The 22,725-nt window shown below is 30.8% G+C and overlaps 1 protein-coding gene across 2 annotated transcripts in view; it reads left to right on the forward strand.

Moving 5' to 3' along the window:
• caps (capricious) overlaps window positions 1-22,725 on the forward strand; it is a 458,443-nt gene that overhangs the window by 261,767 nt on the left and 173,951 nt on the right. Inside the window, exon 1 of one of the 2 annotated variants that reach the window (XM_075355232.1) lies at window positions 3,262-3,290. The exons of the other annotated variant lie outside the window; for it this stretch is intronic. Coding sequence (XP_075211347.1) covers window positions 3,289-3,290 — 2 coding nt within the window. The 5' untranslated portion in view covers window positions 3,262-3,288. Of the gene's footprint in view, window positions 1-3,261; window positions 3,291-22,725 lie in introns of those variants that run through there. 2 annotated transcript variants of the gene reach the window in all.

Genomic DNA, 22,725 nt, shown 5'->3' on the forward strand with positions numbered 1-22,725 from the left:
TATATTTATATGAACTTTTTCCTTTATTTTCACTAGCAGAACAGCTCCTGAATATTTGTTACATTTTTCATAAATTATCCTGCGTATATACAAGCCACCAAGATCACGTGATGAAATGTCATTACACTTTAGCATGTGGGGTTAGTTGAAAAGTGTTGTGTAAAAGTTAGAAGCTAATACGCTTTAAGAATTGGTTGTTTGTATTAAAGTTGCCGTCGGACAAATTAAAGATAAGTCTTGCAGAATTGCGGAGAGCAATCCGAAAGTTTTCAATCTCATGTATTGCAGTATAAGAGCAGATTTTTGGACATTTACTGTAAATCAAAAGTAATTACATTTTTATTTTTTTTAACATTATATCAATACGGGTAAGTGTTAGCAATATAATCAAATTTCATGAAGTTGTTAATTTCCCGTCTAGATAACTTATAGCTGTAAATGGGAAAGTATTGTAATCGGTCCAATTTGGGCATATGCAGTTTTCACTGGCTGTTGAAGTTTTGACACCTAAGGAACCCAAAAAACCGGATGGAAATTTTCCGGTTATGAATATACGTGTGTGTGTTTGGTGTCGGCCAGAACTACTGGACCGTTTTCGACCAAACTTCATCAGATTACTTCTATATATGTGGGGCATTGATGCCATTAAATTTTCATCTTAAAAGGTCAAGGGGACGAGGATGTAGAGCAAAGTTACCCTTAGTATATCGAGATTTCGCCTAATTAAAACCATATTTTTCTTAGGAACATTTGTTAACAATTAGTAAATAACATATTTGCAAAAAAAGAGAATTTTTGCAAAATCGCACCCCTATCCCAAAAAATGCTCTAAACTATTACTATGTTGTGACATCATAGGTAAAAGCGGTAGAATCAAGTAAATAATTTGTATTTGAAGTGTAAAAAAGCAACTCGCTCTGGCTGAGTCTTGAACTCGATCGCCCGGTTGACTCGATACCTGGTGCGTTAAGACTCGTGGCTACACCAGTCTGCCGACCGTACGAAGTAAATTTGTTCAATGTAAGTTGTGAAATTGCATTAGTTTAGTTCGTGCCGACCGTCGCCGTTATTACCGCCACACCCGCACGAATTAAATACGGTATGCCCGCGCGCTTTAGTTAGAATCTTTGAATTAAGTTACCAAAAAAAATTACATTTAAATAATATATTAATATTTTTAATTAAGTTGCCTGTGTATGTGTTTGTATAAATGAATCGGAAACAAGCCACAATTGTAGTACTTTCCCCGAACGCGGAATTAGCCGCGTGATGGTAAAGTCCTACTAGTGTGATATCATATCAACCCACCGGGTTGGACTAGTGGTGAACGCGTCTTCCTAAATCAGCTGATTTTGAAGTCGAGATTTCTAGCGTTAAAGTCTAGGTAAAGTCAGTTATTTTTATACGGATTAGAATACTAGATCGTGGATACCGGTGTTCTTTGGTGGTTGGGTTTCAATTAACCACACATCTCAGGAATGGTCGAACTGAGACTGTACAACTTTATTTACATTCATACATATCATCCTTACTCATCCTCTAAAGTATTATCTGAACGGTAATTACCGGAGGCTAAACAGGAAGCTTCTACATGAGGGATCCAATCTGTTGAAAATTTAGGGAACCATATTTTTTAATTCAGCCCACCGGGCTTATCTAGTGGTTAACTCGTCGACTCAAATCCATGGTTTAACAACTGATTTTTGAAATTGAAGGTTCAAATCCTAGTAAACGTTAGTTGCTTTTATACAGATTTTAATACTAGAGAATGGTAACCGATGTACTTCGGTGGTTGGGTTTCAATTAACCATATATCTCGAACTGAGACTGTACAAGACTACACTTCATTTACACTCATACATGTCATCCTCATTCATCCTCTGAAGCAATACCTGAACGGTAATTCCTGGAGGCTGAACAGGAAAAAGAATAAAGTGTGTTGTCATGTCAGCTTTTGTTTGTTTTTATTGGTTATTTTACATTGATTTTCTCAGAATTAAATTGTCTTCAAGTTTTATTATTACATTTTACGCTTTTATTAGCCTTTTAACAAAGTTTTTCTATTACAAACGTTAAAAAACGTGTTTTTAAACAACAAATGTTTCTGTTTTATATTTAATATTATAAAAACTGGAAATATGGTTCTGAAACCTGACAAATTTTTGATTTGTTCGTTCAAAAGAAATAAGAAACCATTATGTTATCCGTTAATTTGGGTTCCTAAAACTTCAATATGGTTTTATTTCACTTTTTGTCCAGGAATCACGGCGAAATGTTTCGCTAGCCGTAATCCGCTTAGTGAGCATTTCCGGACCCATGTTTTATGCGAATTTTTTTCATTATTTTCGCTAGTAAAATGAGCTTACAGCGTGTAACGCTAACTGAAACACCCTGAATATATAAATATACATATATATGTACGTTTATATTTTATTTAATTCATTATTTAGTAAGATATATAATGAATTATAATTATATATATATATATATGAATTGTATTACTATTATTATATAATAATATATATTATATTATATATATATATATATATATATATATATATTGTTTATGTATTTTATTGAAGTTCTTTCGTTGTAGGCTGTATTTACTTTCAGGAACCTAATTGTTTTATTTTTTTATACATAAAAGTTACATTTGTTAAAACAGTAAATAGATGGAGTATGTTTTTTTATTTCTATTTTATTGTAGTCTAGATTCATTACGTATATCGCATTATTCTATTGTTACTTAATATAAATTTATAAATATTTATTTTAAGAAATCTGCTTAGTTTTTTAACGATTTATTCATTTCTAAAATATCACTTTCATAATTTTAAATTATTAATTTTCACATTTTCTCGTGCCCTTTTTTTAAACAACAGTTTTCTATTTAAATTGAGATCTGCTTTGTGATTAGTTCTCCTATGCAATACATTCGTTATTCAGAATGTATAATATATGCTCAACTAATTGTCAATAACACTTCCTGAATCCGAAATGATTTTGCACTAATTTTTTGTTTTTAATCTTATATTTTAAATCTTAATGTATTTAACTTTTAACATTATTTTATTTGCTCGTTTTAATTAATTAAAATTTATATGGATTTCAATCACATCTATTTTTTTAAAATTATATTTATAATTTATCTTGTAATGGATATAATGTATGTAGTACATTATATACCGTATAGAATAGAATATTTATTTATTAACTCTATTTCAGTTCAATAAAAAACGTATTTATCGTTTTTTGTTACAGGTACGTTTCTTCATATTTTGCTAACTTATGTAAGTAGTGTAATATATATTTTTTCTATTTAGCATAGAGTAGTTTAATATTATTCTTAATTCCAGGAATAGCTTCATGCAATTTCCGTCTTGCATCATTTATTCTTTCATTTCCTTCATGCAAATTCCCTGTTACATTGATACCCTTATTAACTTATTGAGCATTATTGTAGATGCAAATTACTTAATATTAAGCAAGATTAGCGATTGGTGGTGCCTTGCTGTACTACTTCGTAGATCAAACTATTCAGAATGAATAGATTGATTGTGACGTCAACCATTCATTAAATTTCCATTCCAAACTACCACAATACGTTACTAAACACCACACTACGTGACAAACTACATTTGATGGAACCATTGATATACTCGGAAAAATTGGGTAGCAGCACTTTCTGATTCAGGTGCAATTTTTTTTAATTAATCTTCTTTAGTGTAATCTGATTTCTTAATATTTATATTAAGTTTGTTTATGTTTTATTGTACCACGGATTTGTGGAGTATGACAATCGGTATTTACCAGAAGAAGTTTTTTAATACTCGGAAATCCATTACTTCATTTTTTTATTTTATTCGTCTTCATTTTCTGATTTGTGTTTACCTATTTCTGTAATCTATCTATTTTTATTTATAAAATTATTTTTTCTCTTTTTACTGTAGTATAGAATTTAATAATAAATTTTGTTTATAAAATGTTTTACAAATGAAAAAAATACGATAGATGTTTGAAAAATTTCAAAAAGTTTAACGTTATAATTTAATTTTTATTATATTTATTTCAAAAATGTAGACTATAATTGTAAGCTTTTAGTGTTTTTTAATACTATTTTTACGATGCTTGTTTATTTAGAAGTTATACAAAAGAAATAAAATCGATGACTATTTTACAATGATCTATTTTATAACTTAATTATATTATTTGATTACGTCGTTAGTAAGATATATTCAAAATGTTGAGCTTGATTTAGAAACTTTGTTTTGATCTTTTTAAAATTAAATTGCTTACTATAAACAAGAATATGTAAGTTGGTTGTAAAAAGTTTGTTTCTTTCATTTCTTTATCGTATATATAAAAAGCTTGTTGGATGATACGACTGAGAGAAACCAATATTTTTGGAAAAAAGTGATGTCCTGGATTTCTAGTCGACTTAAGGAGTTTTGTTAGAAAAGCTTACAAAAGCTTTCCGGTCAATATTCCAAATTTAATTCTTAGAACGGAGTTTTCTTCTTTGATAATGGTATCAATATTGTACTGTGTTTTAATACAGTAATGTGTTTTGTTTTCTTTAAGAATAAATACTACTGAAAGATATCTTTCTGTTGTACAGACTCTTTTATTTACCTTTTTTATGTTGTCTTGTTTCTTAAAAAAAAAAAAAAAGCTGAAATCTTTCGTTCAGTTTTTCATTAAAATATTCTTTATTTAGACCACTTATACTAAAAAATGCAAAATAACTTTTTATTGTTTTTTATCTAAAAACAAATTAAATTAAATTTTTTTAGACTCTCTGTTATTCTTTTTACTTCCTTGTACCCAGTAAAGGAAATATTGTGATCGCAAAAAATTTCGATTTCAGATTTCAGCGGAAATATCCATTTTGATTATCCCTGACCAATGACATCCAAAAAAAATTTGGATATGGACTTTTTCTTTACTGCAGTAATCAGCTCTCATTTAGAGCTATTCAACGATATATCATAAGTGGCAGTTATTTTCATTGGTTTCAGTTATAGCCAAATCAAAATTTAATTAATGAAATATTTGGATCTTACGAGTGGAAGGCCGAATCCGACTTCATTTCCTTATTTTTTATTTTTTTTTTTTTTAGTTTTTTTTAATATAAATTTATTGATTTATTAATAATTATCAACCTCTGATTGTAAAAAAATGTGTTTATGTAATGTAATAGGCGTACAACGAAGTCATGTAGTGTCCACATCAGATTTTTAGGTAGATTTCATTTGAAAGCTACCTGTTGTAATGGGTACCATGATTCTACTTCCGGAAAATTTCGACATATCTTCGCGTTTCACATCCCCCAGACCCCAAAATCACCGTCAACTCAAATGTTTATGTATACATTATATATATATTTCACTTTCTTGTGGACACGATAACTGTAGTAATTTTGCGTCAACCACTTTCAAATTGTACCCCAAAAAAATGCGACCAAAAATCTCGGCCGAGTTCATTAACAGCCAAAATCGGACCATAGGGGTGGAAATAGGGTGGCTTTTCCGAAAAAAACAAATTATTGCTGTAACTGTTTTATTAAATAAAATATCGAATTCGTTTAAATATCCTACGATTCTTTGGATTAAGGGCTAAAACTTATGCGTATTATTACTTATAAGTATTTGATATTACCAACCATTGGCTCAGGGGGTGGAAAAAATGGGGCTTTGAAGACAAAAAAAATCACATCTTCCTTAATAAGCAAAGACTCCCATCGGTTTTAAGTGGTCGTTGTTCCTCTAAACATTAGTTAAAACTTTTGTCTGTAACAATTTTTGATATAAACAACTTTTACGGCAAGGAATGACCCTCTTTCATACATATCATCTTCATTCATCCTCCGAAGTAATAGATTACGGTAGTTCCGGAGGCTAAACGGAAAAAAGATAATAATACTGAAGTAAAGGGTGGGAAGTAAATATATATATATATATATATATATATATATATATATATATATATATATATTTGTTGTTTATATTTTAATGACGACATATTACAAAATAGAATTATAAACGAGTGTTCCGGTCTAAAGTAATAAAAAATATTATTATATTTGCTATTTAAAAATTAAATTATCTGTTAAAGATTAAAGAGATAAAACATTTCATTTAATAAAACGTAATAATATTAAAAATGAATAACCTTATAAAAACAAAATTTATAAACAAAAATACGAATTTTACACGTGTAAATTTACACGCTTGTAATAAATTATAATATAGAACAAGTTAAATTTAATTATATATATTATATTATAACACAATACGAATAGGATAGGGGAGCTTACACTTTAATATCAACGCATCACTTTATATTTAAATGACTCGAAAATAATGACGTGTTATTTAATAATTAAAGATCCGAAGTTTAATACAAACGCGGTCATGATTTTAAATGGACTTTTATTCAAAGTCAGTAAAAGATCTTTAATAATTAAAAATAAATTAATTGTTTTTATTTTTATGTAAAATATCTATTTTTCAAACCGAATGAATTTATCCAATTTTAGGGGGTTTAAATGGGGGGAAAAAAAATATTACTAGAGTTATGCGATCCTAAATTCATCTACTTGAAGAATACGAAAAAACCTTTTTTCTAACGCCAATATATTAGTTATTTGAAATAATAATAAAATTTTGGACACCTTATCCGTTTAGGTGGAAATTCAGTTTTAATTTTATATTTCGTGTCATATTTATCTGTTATGACCTTTATCTTCGAAACCGTGCGATAATTTTTCATATGAAATTTATTTACTGAAAACTTTTCTGTAATACATTTTACATTAATCGCGCGCGCGCGCGCACACGCACACACATATAGGCTGCATCAAATTTCAGTACATATTAATTTTAGTAATTTCCTTTTGTTAATCCCATAGAACAATTGCTTTATTATAAAATATTTTAAATACTATTCTATTTCTTTTTAATTTGATTTTTTTTACTGCAGATACGAGCGGTTTTATTTAATCCAGTAACAGTAATTGTAAATTTTTAATTAATTTTCTCAAATGCTTTAACCACAGGAATTCAATTAGTGCTTAAAAAGAAAAAATTTAAACTTTTGTAACTAGTAGATTTATGTTTTCTGTTGTAATCGATCTGAATTTAAGGTGTCACATTACATATAACCATAAAATTAATCAAATAAAATTGTTCAGTAATACATGAGGACAATAATTTATAACTGTAATGTAAAATAAAGCTTAGTTTCTATTAATTTTATTCATAGAAATGTATTTTATTACTTGCTCTGTTGTTTGTTTTTTTTTATGTGTGGGCTATGTATTTTATTACAATATTTCTTTCTTTTAAGTATCATAAAGTTTTACTGCAGTCATTTTTTTATGTTTTGATGCAGTACACCGTATTACGTTTAAGTTAGTTTATGCGTACTGGGTGGTAAGAATGGATTTCCATCCTTCGTCCATCTGTAGTCGGGGGTTGGGTTTTTTAAGACGGTATCTGCTGGGTTGTATGTTTTGTATTTAGTATGCTATTTAGTCACCTAACACAAATTTCCTATTTATATTTAAGTAAAAATGTACTTTTTTTTACTTACAAGGTGTTATTTTATATAATAGTATTATTGTAGTTCTACACGTTTCTTTTTATGCTTTTATATTTTAATTCTATGCAATGAAGATCAGCTAAATAAAATTTAAAAAAATTACAAAACAACTACGAACGGAATTTTTATATAAATTTATTGCTCGAAATTCTAATCTTATATAAGTAAAAAAGTAACGTTACTGATATCAGTGTTTTTATTTGAAATTATGAAGGGATTAGTATCAAATTATCTTGTTAAAGGCACGGTATTTTTTAAAAACTACTTTTTATTTGTAAATGTTTTAAAATGTTTAATAATTTGATAACTAATTTAAACGACGGAATCATATTAATTAAATTTAAAAGAGAATGTAATGAAGTATTATATGTGATGAGAGAGTCAAATATTTGAACATAATGTAATATTTTTAAATTTATTTTTTTGAACGTTAAAAATACTTAATATATTTTTTTATTTTCTTATGTACTATGAAAGCTTTCTTATTACTTCTATCTATGTGGAACTTTTTTGTTAACAAATAAATTAGTTCGTATATATATATATATATTTATACAGACTGTTCCACAAAGAAACGGAAGAACTTTCAGGACATCTTCTACTGATGAAAATAATGAAAAACGATCAGTCTGGAAACGCTTTATTTTCGAGTTCGAAGGGTTTGTGGCCTCTTCGGTCTCTTCATTTAACCCGTCGTAATATTTTTTTGTGGGGATGCTAATAAACTCATCCATCCTCGCACCATTCCTGAATTGCAGAGCGAAATTAAAAGTTGTATCCCTGCAATTCCTCAGCAAACGTTGAAATATGTTTTTCGGCCGGATTTCAACTTTTCTAATAAAAAGAAGCCCTTTAGCATACAAATTAAGGAGTAAAGTAGGTGTTTTCTTATCTAATTTCATTTGGGAAATATGATAAAACTGGTCCGACAACCGTAACTCAAGTAGGTTTTATGGTATCCGTCGTAAAACAAAATTCGATTAAGAAAAACAATTTTTTTTCTCGATTTTGTAGTACAATAGCTCTGTTAAATAACTAGTAAATGAGGGATGATTTAGTAAAATATATGTAGAAAATTTAATTCTGAGAAAATTAAAATTAATGTAGCCAGTAAAAAATAAAGAAAAACTTAAAAAATCGGTTTTTTATTGAACAAAACAGAGAGGAAATAGATCGAGAATCGTATGATTCTTTCTGTACCTAATAAACTTTTTTTTAAACATTCTTTGGTGTATCAGCATTTACGAACGAAACGATCATTTCTAACGTGTTCATTTCCTGTTGAGCACCTAGTAAATCATCGTGTTAATGATTAACATCGTGTGATTCAGCATATTCAACGTAGTCCAGATAGTAGTACCAAACCCACCGGCTTGGTTTAGTGGTGAACGCGTCTACCGCAACCAGCTGATTTGGAAGTCGAGAGTTCCAGCGTTCAAGACCTAGTAAAGTCAGTTATTTTTAAACGGATTAGAATACTAGATTGTGGATACCGTTGTTCTTTGGTGGTTGGGTTTCAATTAACCACACATCTCAGGAATGGGGGATCTGAGACTACGAAACTGTACTTCATTTACACTCTTACATAACATCCTTTGAAATATTATCTGAAAGGTAATTATCGGAAGGTAAACAGGAAAAAGAAAGAAAGGCAGTAGTACAAGGCGAATTTCATGATAGTCAAAAAACAAAGTGTGACGCATCCTACGAAAAGAAAATCTTTTTGTTCTTTCTGCATGCAGAAGGTTCAAAAATTGCGGCCAACAGATTACCAGTATATATATATGTTATTTCTTATAATAAGCATCATTCCCACCGCGCACTTCTCCCACCATAGTGGCGCTGCAGCTCACCACTCCCAGGCTCCTATAAAATAGCGTGTACGGGAGTGAATTGGCAATTCATCGTCGACCACCACCTGGAGAAGACCAAGAAGAAGAAGATGGAAGAAGACAGAAGAAGTTCCCTGGCCGGCTGAACGTGGGACTCGCGGCGGATGCCAACATCCCCGCCGTAGCAGCAGGCCTGGCCGGGCCGCCGAGGGAGTCGCTGGATGCGGACGCTACCTTCCCGCTCCAGCTCCAGCTCGCCGGGCTTCAATCGCCCTGGCCGGCGGACTCAGCCGCAGGAGCCGGTCCAGCGTGGGATCGCTCGGGAAGAACCGCCTCGGCCGCGCCAGCGAACTACAACCGATGCCGACCCCATACTGCGGGGTTCTAGGGGCCACCACTGTCCCCGCTGTAGTGGGGACCCAACTGCCGCAGAGGGAAAAACTCGGTCGGACTTCAATGGACTAGCCGCAACTCTCCGACCTCGCCGGAGACCAGCTTCCAGACCCAACAGCTCTTCTCAGAGCTAACGCAAAAAACCGTCCCGTTTCAGGCACACCACAAGGTTATGAAATACGAACCGTCGAAGCCATTCGACGACAAAAACGGCTTTTTCCAGGGCTACCATGAGGTTAGTAAGTGCCACGTGCCGTCGAAGCCATTCGGCGACAATATATATATAGTGAGAAACTGATTATCCGGATTTACCTTTGCAATTACGAATCCGAATAATCAATCATTTTGCCGGATTAGATAATAAAAAAAGTTCATCATTCTTACGAACGTATCATTCTAATATTTAATGAATATCGCACTTAAAAAGATGGATATATAAATAAAGTAAATGTGTCAATCAAATTTAAAGGATACTCAAAACATAAGTATACAATGTAATAACAAATATATATATATATATATATATATAGTAAGACGTTACAAAAAATCAAGTGAATTGGAATTTTTTAATAAAAACAATTTAATTTACAGAATTTATTTGAAAGAAATTAAAATTGACTCTCCTACTGTTTAATAATAAAAAAAAATCGTTTAAAAAACGAAAAACTTATTGAAGGGAAATTGAGTTAATTTACTGTGTTAATTATAAATAATTATAAATTATTATATATAATGGTAATTATAAATAATGTAATACTTAAAAATGACAAAAAAATGTGAAACATTACAGTACATAATAAAATAATACTTTATTATTGTGAGACTATCTTTCAGATTAAGAATGAAACTAAAACGGACCAATTACTTAAAACAGAAAGGCGAATTATCAGATCTTGTTTAAATAAAAGGTATCAAAAGGATGGAGTCTGGCGAATCGCCACAAATGAGTCTACAAACAAGTCGACCCGATTCTCAGTGCAATGAAAAAACGAAGGATTTTTCAAATTTTTCCACTTATTAAGAATGCCTGAGAATCGAATTCTAAAACAACTTGTCACAAGGAATATTAATAAATATTGTGGAAAATATGTTGGAGAAATCCAAAGAAATTGGATTCCAAAATCTTCAAGAAATTGGCTTGAGAGTTGAGGACGCCTGTGATAAAATGAAAATTAACTACGTACTTCAAAACAGTAGATTCAACGTTAAAAAATTAGAAAGGCATAACAAAGTGGAGGTCACACATGAGGTCAGGAAGCAATGATCCGATAGAACGAAGAAATACTGGGAAAATGGAAAGGCCAGACTAATACAGAAATTCAAGAGGAACTGAAATATGGATGACTAAAGTCGTCCAATGTGGTATGTTTAGTCAAAAATCTAAACATACCATTAAAAGCACTATTTCTTCTTAAAAAAAAAATCTGTACTCGGCTTAATGTTGATCTTCGTTTACGAACTGGAAGATCACTCGTAATCATTTTAAATAAAGAATCTGTATAGAATCGCAGTCTCTTTGTCGCTCCAGCCAGTCGAAAACTATAGAAAAACATTATTATTATTATTATTATTATTGTTATTATTTTTTTTTAAATAAGTCAGATTTTTAATGTTTGAATAGCAAAAACATGGAAAGATTTTGCAATGAAAAAGCTGTGCAAGGTATTGTATGACTTGAATTGATTTGTTTGTCATAGTAGAACATACTTTTTTCTCCCTTGCCACTGAGGTTGGTCCTGCTTTTTAAAGCATTGCACAACCTCGGTGGGTGCCTTGCCTCAAACCTTTCGAGACATCATGAGATCCGACAAAGTCGCATGAGGGGTCCCCGGCCACTCATCGAGGGTGGTCCACCTAAGCGAGCCACAATCTCATGAACGGGGCTGCCCTCAGAAATCCCGACCCGAATCCTTACGCCCCGTCCCAGTCCCTGACATCCTTCTCTTTTGTACCAATTATTTTGGTCGCCAAAGTCAACCAGATTCCATTCGCGTCTGCCCGTCAACATGAACGGCATCTTGTCTTCTGGCGTGAGTCTTTGTACCCCGAGATTTCTCCGGGTCTCATTCCACCTATGACAGTAGTGTATAGTGTGTTCGGCAGTATTGTTCTGATCACAATATCTACATAATGGCGAAGGTCTTCTTCCGAATCGGTGGAGGTAGGCCTCAAATTCACCATACCCAGTGAGCAACTGGGTCAGGTAGAAGCCCATCTCACCAAATTTCCTTAACACCCATCCATCTTCATGTGGGATAATTATCCTCGTCCATCTACCTGTGCGGTTTGCCTCCAACTCTGATGGCGATTCTTCTAATAAGAACCTTCTAGTCTCAGTTCTAGGCACGCCGTTAAAAACCATCCATAACATTCTTGTCCTTAATTTAACAGGTGGTACGCCTGCAATAACCTACGTTGCAATAGTAGATCATATTGCCTCTTAGAATATGTTCTTTTGGTGTGTTTATCTTTTGACATGAAATTGTGCCGTTGATTTTTTATTAGTTACAGTACTTCACCAAACTGCCAAACAATAGAAGAAAAGCAGTATAATGTTCGTCCGGAAAACATAAGTAGTCGACATGAGTGCCAAATAGACAGTATTATCTAGTATGTGACGAACAAAATAATTCGTGTAAGTAAAGTTTTATTGAGTGAAAGGTTTATCTTGAAATTGATATGTATGTTATTTCCAAATTAAGTTTTTTAAACATGGCACAATTGGTATATAATATTATTTATATATAAATAAATGAAATTCAACCTTACCAACAATTCGTCCACAGTCTCTTTTCTAGCACTTTCGGTCATTCGACCATCCTCAGGAAAAGTAATTTTTCAATTTAGATTATTAAAATTAAATTATGTAAAAAGTAACTTTTAATGTTAAAATTTACTTTAAGTAAACTAAACTTACTTATAAACTAAATTTACTTTTAGAAAATTTTAATGTTAAAATTACTATTTACATAATGTAATTTTAATGGTCTAAATTGAAAAATTACTTTCCCTGAGGATGGTCGAATGACCGAAACTACTAGAAAAGAGACTTAAGACGAATTATTGGTAAGATTGAATTTCATTTATTTATATATAAATATTTGTTATTTTAACATTAATATAACTTGCAATTAAATATCTTTTAATTAATAAAATTTTTATAAATTATTTTTAGATATATTATTTTACTATATGAAAAATATCTGTTAAGTAAAATTATATCATAAGGAACAGATTTATTATTTAATTTTTTAATATTATTCTATTAATTTAGTTAAAGGGGAACAGACTAGAACGCCAACACATTAGTTACATGATTAACCAGTTTGCCTTCGTAAAAGCATGAACGGTGTCGTGTTTTCTGATGATATCTATCATCAAAGTTTGGTAACACAAATATTTTATAATATTTTAGAATTATCCGTCGAACGACCCGAAGCATATATCTAACAACGAATTTAATCACACTGTGATCCCACACGAATTTTATTATCTTCATTAATGACACTTTCCAAGTTATCTTTCTTAGATGCGTTTTAATTTAATTTAATTCACTTGCTTATATATATTATATTAATAAGCCCATCATGTCAGTAGGCTTTTATTCTTCGTAGATGTAGACATTTTGTTGTCAATAAATTAACTTTACTGATAGGTAGCTTATTTGTTGTTTAAAAATCGTATTTTGATATCCGTTTTAAATTTTCTCCAAAACGAAGAGGATTTAGCTTTTCTTTTAATTAATTATTTATTTTTAATTTTGTACTGAGTAGTCGGTGAAGTGAGAAAATTTGCACCTCCTGTTATTTAAATAGGTTTTCATTTTTACATAAATGTTTCAATAGTTTTTTGTTAAGTGACATGCTGTTTATATTTTTTTTAAATAACGTTTTATAGGTGGGTACCATTACGAATGTATTCGATTACTCACTGAAACATGGCCGGAGTAATACATGCAAACTTCTTTAATTTTAGTTCCGCTATCGATTTCGGTTTCCCGACATCCACCTCGCTATTGAGCAAACCCCAAAGAGAAAAGATACATTCGGAAATATTAGAAGCTCTAGCCGGCTAAACAATTCCGATTTTTTTTAGGTATGATATAATTCGGAAAGAGATTTTTTAAAGAAGTAATACACACACGAGTAGTTTAACTTCTAGCACCATCTTCCTAGAACTACGTAATTGGTGGAACTAATTCTTATCTCAAAAATTTTGTGACTGCTTCTGTAACATACTGTAGTATTTTCTTATCGACTTGGAAAAAAGTTGACAACACAGTTGTAGGTCTCGCAGACGGGAAAGTCCTACAACTGTGGGTTGTTTCTGATGAACGGCTTACATAAACATAACAATTAAAATACATATCATTTTATTTAAATATAATATTTTTTTCGTTTATTTAATTCAATGATTCTAAATAACGCTCACCCGCATACCGAATTTAATGCGCGGGGGTGTGGCGGTACTAGCGGCGACGGTTGGCACTAACTAAACTAATGTAATTTAACAACAAACAAATTTAGCTCGTACGGTCGGCATCTGGTATAGCCGCGAGGCTTAACGCACCAGGTACCGAGTCAACCGAGCGATCGAGTTCCGAGACCCGGCCAGAACGAGTTACTTTTTTACACTTTAAATATTATTAATTTATTTCATTCTTCCGTTCACCTGTGACGTCATAATAATAGTCAACTACAACAGCATTTTTTGGGATGGGTGTCCGATTTTACAAAAAGATTTTTTTACAAATACTGTTATTTTTTAATCGTTAACAAATTTTCCTAAGAAAAATATGACCTTAATTTGGCGAAATCTTGAGATGTTGAGAGTCGCCTTGCTCTACAGTCTCATCTTCTTTACCTTTTAAGTTTAAAATTTAATCATGAATGCCGAACATATAGAAGTAATCTTGACTAATTATGGTCAAAATCGGTCCAGTAGTTCTGGAAATATAAGGTGATTTAGAGGTCAACACCGAACACACACGTACATACAAACATTATTTAGAATAAAACTTATTTTATTGGTAGCTAAATGTTATTTTCATAACAATTTGTTAATTAAGTGAATTATTTATAAAACATATATACGTTGCATGCAGTGAGACGCCGATTAACTGAACGCCGAGTTTCGGATATCCAACTATGCGGACGGCTTACATTCGCGACCATGCAATTTTAAATAATCTAAAATACTATTCAAATAATAAATGGATAAGATTTGTCAGGACAACTTATCCCTATCAGGATGTGTTAATTACTTATTTCTCTTACAGGGTTGCTCCTACGGTACGTGATAGGCTATTAGTTATATTCTGTTATTCTCATATAAAAGTGTGAATAAAAATTTTAATTCAACTTATTTTATAAATTATAACATTCTTTATGATAAATTACCATTTTGAGATCGAAATATTTTTACGTAGAGATTTAATCGTGTTTTTTTCTTTGAAATTTACGTCATTTCATTGGTGTAGTCTTTTTGTTTGCTTTGGATGGCAGTTTTTGTAGCGTTGTGCTGTATTATTGCGCTATAACTAATTACTTAATTTTGTGGTTGTTTATCAGTCAAATCCTGTAATAATAAAATTCCAGTGAGGAGTCGAAATTTAGTCGGAAATCTGAAGTGGAGTATCAGTATTATGCGATGCTATAGTTTGTTTTAATCGCTGTGATATATTTTGAAAATCTTTAATTAGTATTTATTTTCTGACTAAAGTGTCTTCATGCTCGTCCAAAATGCCTTTATATAAAAATATCTATTTTTTTTATACACATATATATATATTAAAATGTTTTAATTACATTTGAAATGTAGAGAAAGAATTATAGTCTAACCACCAAAAGAAAACACCTCTGTTTCATCTACTATAATAGGGTTATAAAGTAATAATATAATGTACATTGGAACGGCGATTATTCGGATAACTGGAAAATAAAAACAGGTTTATCATACGTACTGGATATACATTCTAATGTTCAACACACTTAATAAATCTTAACACTTTATCATACTTAATAAATAGAGGAAACTATACAAAAGTAAATATATTTCAAAAAGTTGTAAAGATACTCGGAACATAGGTAATGTAATAAAAAACCTAATTATAAAATAATACGCTGCAAAAAAAAGTAAATAAATAATTTGCTGTTGAGTAATTTAAATTAAACACAATTTCCCGTCCCAGTACATTAATTAGGTTTCGCGTTATTACAAATTTTTTCAGCATTTTTCTTACCATTTTATAATATAGGGAGGTGTTATTTAAAAAACGTATAAGGAAAAACATACTGAAAAGAAATTAAGTTGAATTACTGATAAAAAATGTAATTTAAAAAAAAATAAAAATCTAAAAGCGATATTGCGTTTAATAGAATAAAATTCAATGACAGACAATTCTTAAAAAATATTTTTTAAAATACTATTTCTTCTTAAAAAAATAATTTATAATCTCAGCAAATGTTGATGTTCGTTTATGAGCTGCGAGATTACGTAATCGTTTTAAAAATAATGAATCTGTGTAGAAGCGCATTCTTTGTAGTTCCAACCAGTCCAAAGCGGTAAACATTCATGAGATTTTGAAGGTCCTGGATACAAAATCATTACATCATAGTTCATGCTTGAAAAGTTAATGAGTTACCATTAATCTTTACAGAAGTTATTTTTCCTAATTAATTTTAACAGTCTTAAATTTACGTTACGTTTTGTGTTATATACGAATTGCAAAAACGTCAATTAAAAAACTCAGTGTAAACAAAGATCGATTAAAATACATTTGCTGTTAAAGGAAAGGTTTGTATGAATAGTATTTTAGAATTAAATCTTTTTTAAAAATTGCCTCTCTGTTTTTTATTGTATAGCCTCTTGAACCACCGTAAGGTATTACTTCAGAGGATGATACTTATGAATGCAAATGAAGTGTAATCTTGTACAGTCTTAGGTCGACTCATTCCTGAGGAGTGTGGTTAATAATTGAAACGCAACCACCAAAGAACACCGGTATCCACGATTACAGTAAATTGGATAGTGCAGATATAATTAGCCCAGGAAGTTGGACATCCGCCGGCTTCCATCGCGTGAGTGGTAGCGTCTCGGCCTTTCATCCGGAGGTCCCGGGTTCAAGTCCGGATCATGGCATTTTCACACGCTACAAAAATTGTCATTCATCTCATAATCTGAAGTTGTCTTCAGAGGGTGGTTCAAAAGGTCGTTGGCATTCCGGAAAATCGTCGTTCCATTGTGCATAAAATGAGTCTATTCTGTTTTGAGTTTAACAAGAATATTTTTAAACAGAAAGAAATTACTAATTTACTTTGGAAGAGAAATGTTAGAAAACAGGGTTATTTTTTTCTACATACAATTTTTGTGCTCTATAACTTCAACAAAAAAACCTTTTAAAAGGCATACTATTGCTTAAATAATAATTACCGAAACGCTCTGAAATTTGATAATGGTAAAGTAAAAAAAAAACTTTATTTTAACTAATAGTTGTATGTTTTGAAACAAAGCTCATTATTGCATATACAAAAATGGGGCTTAAAACCGAATTTTCTCCGCGTTATTTTTTAAATGTAAATAAGTTGTTTGTTGTTAAACTAGCTCTTAATAAATAACAAAAAAAAAAGTTTTTTTTTTGTAATATCTCAGATATAAAATTATAAAAGATCAAACTCCGTAGTCTGTTTTTAAGGTTACGCGTCTCTAGTGTGGTTATGTAATTAAAAAAAATATAAAAATTATTATTTTAGATAATATTAAATAATATGAATTAAAAATTATCTGCGTTTACTTAAATTATTTATTTTATAAATTTTATCATTTAAATTTCATTTAACTCAAATTTTTAGGAATTAAAATCAAATATTGTTTTAACTTCATTGATTTATTTCCGAATTAATAAGCCAATATAAATATTTATACTCTAATTATTAAATAATTTCAAAGAACTATATAGAGTACAATATAAAAAGTTATAATTTTAAACTGGAATAAGTACAAAATAACGTTTATTTAAAATTATTCGGTTTTTATGCTCAATAACATTATATTTCATATAGTTACGAGACATAATTATATATCTTGAAGGACGTAGGCCTACAATTATTGACACCATTGAGGCTGACACAGATGGAACACACGCATACACGTAGAATTATATACTTACAAAAACAGGAGATGAATGTTAGTGTAGTGGCATGTGTATGTATGCAGGTGGGCCCAGCAACTGCTGCCACACCTGTTTGCGTGGGCCCCACGCACTTGCACAATCCATTCTTTAGGGCCAGTTAAAGGACATAAAAAAATTCTTTCAAACGTATTCTTAATTCTTGATTAATAAAAATTATTTTATTTTTTTTTTTAACAGAAATATATGCTTTATGTTATCTTTTTGTGATAAAATCTTCTTAACTGACTGATTTCCGAAAAAAGTGGTGTACGTTACTGAAAAAAAAATCAAATATTTGATTACGCTTTTTTTTTATTACTCTGATGTATTGTTATCTCTATGTACCGGGCTTCGCAGTCGTTCATCTCTATCCCAAATATTGCAATGAATTCATAAAACTTATCTTGTTAAATTGGACCTGAAAAGTATTTCTATCTATAATACGACAAATTTAATAAGAAGAATATTTTATTTGAATGCATTTTATAAATTATACTGAATCAGTCGATCCTATAGTTTTTGAGTCTTAAAACACTCCCCAATTTTTAGGCCAGAGGGTTTGATAACTTCGAAATATCAAAATTATCAGTTTACATCATCGATTCTCAAACGTTTTTACCCACCGCCCACATTGAGAATCAAACATTTTCTCGCGCCCTCAAAATTTTTATACTTACCATCTGAAAAAAATAATTCCAATTGCTGTTTTTAAGATGGACTCTTAAAAACAGCAATTGCAATTATTGTTTTTAAAAGTGGCATACCCTATTTCTGAGTTGAAATTTACATTTTAAATGAGAGCAATTAAAACGTTTACTTAATCATATTTGGCAGTATTTTTTATTAAAATTGATTTCAAAAAAATTACAATTGTATCTGTAGATATATAACAATAATGATAAAAATTAAATATAATAATACAATAATTAAAAAAAGTTTCAATTGAAAGACACAAAAAACTTTGATGTGGGCACCACAGGACTTCCTATGCACTTCATATGCACATTTTTTTAAAGTGAAAAGAACATAAAATTTTATTTCATTAACAACGTCTGATTTTTTTTTATATTTATTTTTTATTTTTGAATTATTATTTATCGTAAAACTAAGATCCAAATATTTCATTAATTAAAATTTCATTTGGCTTTAACTCTAGTACCGATGAAAATAAGTACTAGTTATGATATATCGTTGAAAAGCTCTCAATGAAGGTTTATTACTGCAGTGAATGTTTTTGAATTTTGTACATTTTTGGATACTTTTGGTTCAGTCGATTGCAATGAAAAAGGGAGGTACACAAGTAGATATTACAAAAGTTCTAAATCAAAAATTTCAACATCCTATGGCTAATCCTTTTTGAGTTATGCGAGATACGTACGTACGTACGCTGAAACTAGTCAAAATGGATTCAGGGATTGTCAAAATGGATATCTTCGTTGAAATCGGGAAACCGAAATTTTTCGCGCTCACAATACTCCTTTACTTCGTACAAGGAATTAAAAAGAAATTAAAGCTAAACTCTTAAGCTTTTAAACGATTTTAATGCAATTTACTGATAAAATTTCATTTCACTCAAGCGCTCGATTAACCGCGAAGGAAAACTTTCAAATTTTTAAAACATTTCTTCTCACTGATTTTTTTTTTTTAGTTTGATGATTTATGAAATCTGAAGTATACTGTCAAAAAGTAAAGTAATTTTTTTATTCGTCTCTAAGCTACTTCGTTGTAAAGTTAAAGTAGTTTGAATACAATAATTTTTATCGTAAAATGTAGGTGTCTCTTTGATTTTTTGTACTGGTGTAGTAGGTATTAATTTTTGTTAAAAATATCAGTAAAACATACTTTTTGCCTTTTTTTAATCGGCCATCGCCTTCCTAGACCGCCTGAACGAACTCAGTTTTCTATGGGCCTTTTATCCCCCCCCCCCTTTCTGAAGGCCGCCAGCACAAACAAGGGAGCGTTATCGCCCACTTTTAGAACGAATGGTTTAGATCTTATTTAATATTTATATAAAAATGAAGATTAATCATACCATTAGTCTTTGAAATTTGAATTTCCTTCTTTTTTTAGAGAAAAAATGTGCCTGGACATATTAATAAAATTTTGTACAGCCGAAAACCCAAACCGGGTCGACATAGCATACGAGTTTCATCAAATTTGGTTGGGTAATTCAGAATTAAATTGAATTGTAGTACAAAATTGTCGTCTGCGATCAACACTTGTTTTGTTGATCTGTATTAGATGAAGACGCGGGGATCGCGCTTCCGCGAATGGATTAATTTGATAGTTGAGGATTGTAAGTTACGGTAAGTGGTCGTGGTTGGAAGAGGCCATATGAAGGTGATAGATAGTAGGTTGTATAAATACACTGATGGAAATGTCTGCGGAACAGTGGCGGCTCGTAGCTAAAATTAATGGTTGTACTGCACCAGAAAATCTTTTGCTGGGCCTTTTCAAGGCCGTGGTTAAATTCTGTAAAATGAAAGAACCAAAAAAAAAATGAATCAAATAGAATAGCTGGAAGCAGGATAATAATCTAATTCTATACTTTACCACATTCAAGAATATGGTACACGGTTTTTAAGCACAACACACAGAATAAAAAAAAAAAACTACCTTCCACCAGAACGCCAAGGTCGGCAGTGCGGGAGCGACAGTGCTCTCTCCCTCGCGTGCAGCTTCCTATGTGTGGATGCGCACAACAGCCAAACACCACCGCTGGAACTGTGAAGCGCACAGTTCCATACAAACATTTTTGTATTTTTGTTTTTTTCTCAAAAATTACATTATTACGTATATGATTTCAAATTACAATGCTCTTAAATAAGCAAAATATAAAAAAAATAAAAACTGCCCTTACTTGTCATTGTGGTGACCAATAAGCCGCAAAATTACACAATATTTGTTAAAAAAATGTTGTCTTCTTGTAAAAAAGGGTTTTAACGCTATAGAGACAATTTTGAAGTGGGCCGAAAAAGAAGACGATATAGACTGCATTCAGCTTATGAATCTTAAAATTTTCAGCATCTAGCAACGAGAAAACGGGGTATCGGTTTGAAGCAGATAGCGATAGATAAATTCTTCAAAAAAGTATGAATCCATGGCACGTGGGCCTACTGTTTATTTAAATTTTATGTAATTTTTTTAATTAACTTCACAGAGCATTAATTATAATACATTATAAAGTAACACATTGAACGAAATGCCGTATTGTAATTTATACTTTATGTATTTTTTATTTTAATGTTTTAATGTTGCTGTATTTATAACTGAGTGTAGTGGAAATGATTCTGAAATAAAAACTTTTAATCTTGAACAATGTTTTAAATTTGCTGATCGATTATTCGAAAGTGCCCTAATCCTGAGAGGTTCGGATAATTGATCCCCCCTCACAATCTCTCTATCTCTCTCTCTCTCTCTCTCTCTCTCTCTCTCTCTCTCTCTCTCTCTCTCTCTCTCTCTCTCTCTCTCTCTTTCTCTCTATGTATTTATATATATATATTTGTACATACACAGATATATATATATATATATATATATATATATATATATATATATATATATATATATGTACATAAACACAACACACACACAGAGAGTGAGTCGAAAGTATGGAAACCTCTGAACAACTTTAAAACCGTTTTAGATAGAATACTGTAACTTTCAGGTTAAGGTATCGGTCAACTACTTTGCCTTTTTACGAAAAATAAAATTTCAAAACTTTTTCAATTTGTACGGGGTTTGTAATTCAAATATTATAAATGGCAACACCCTTTGTATGATATATCATTTTAAAGGTCGTTTTAAGACAATAAAAACGGTATAAATAAAACGTTGGTACGATGTCTGTACCCAAAATGGCGGCGGGATACAGTTGGATTTTGAAAAAAATTATATTAGTATTAAGGAACTATTATCTCAAATAAATAAATTTATGTAAATTTGGTTAAATGGATATTATCGAATAATTTTTTTTTAAATATATATTTATTAAGAATAACGTTTGCTTATTTACTTACTTTTCGTTTAATAAATGTTATAAATGCTCTCCTTATGTTCTTTTTGACACTGTGCTAGTCGGTTGTAAAAGGTGATCAATGATTTCTAGTGATATTTTGTGTTGATTTTCGAATTCTGTTTTGTAATTCATCGATATCTTGGAGGTTTTTATGATAAATAATACTTTTTAAGAGACCTTATAGAAAGTATTTAATTATAAAAAGTCGGGTGATCTCACTGGCCATTCTCTTTGACCCCTATAATCTCTGCTTTTATTTCTTAATAATGGACACTGCAGAAACTGTGGTATCAAAAGTGTTACAATCCTTGAGTAAACGAATTAAATTTTTCTTAAAATATAATAGAAAGTTTCTATCGCTATTTTAAAAACTTCTTACGATCTTTCTTTAATTGAGGAAAAAAATTATGAAATTTACCGTAAGACTTTCTTTTCAAATACTTACCAGAAGTAGATGATATTTATGTAATACATTTCAATTAGGATGAACACTGCTTCTCTCTCTAATTTTTAAAATCTTAGTACTATATTTTTTGTTGCTATTAGTAAACAAATCTTCTTTATCACTCAATTAAATCCTGATAATGAAACTAATATTGTTTCTACAAACTGTGGCGCTCATCTGCGCTGGAAGAAACCTTTTTGTCGGCGTCGACTGTCGGGATCAGATTTCCTGGCACGAACGTACCCTTTCTTTCCTAACTATTTTT

This window comes from Lycorma delicatula, chromosome 2 (assembly GCF_047948215.1).
Source record: "Lycorma delicatula isolate Av1 chromosome 2, ASM4794821v1, whole genome shotgun sequence".
NCBI classification, from domain to species: domain Eukaryota; kingdom Metazoa; phylum Arthropoda; class Insecta; order Hemiptera; family Fulgoridae; genus Lycorma; species Lycorma delicatula.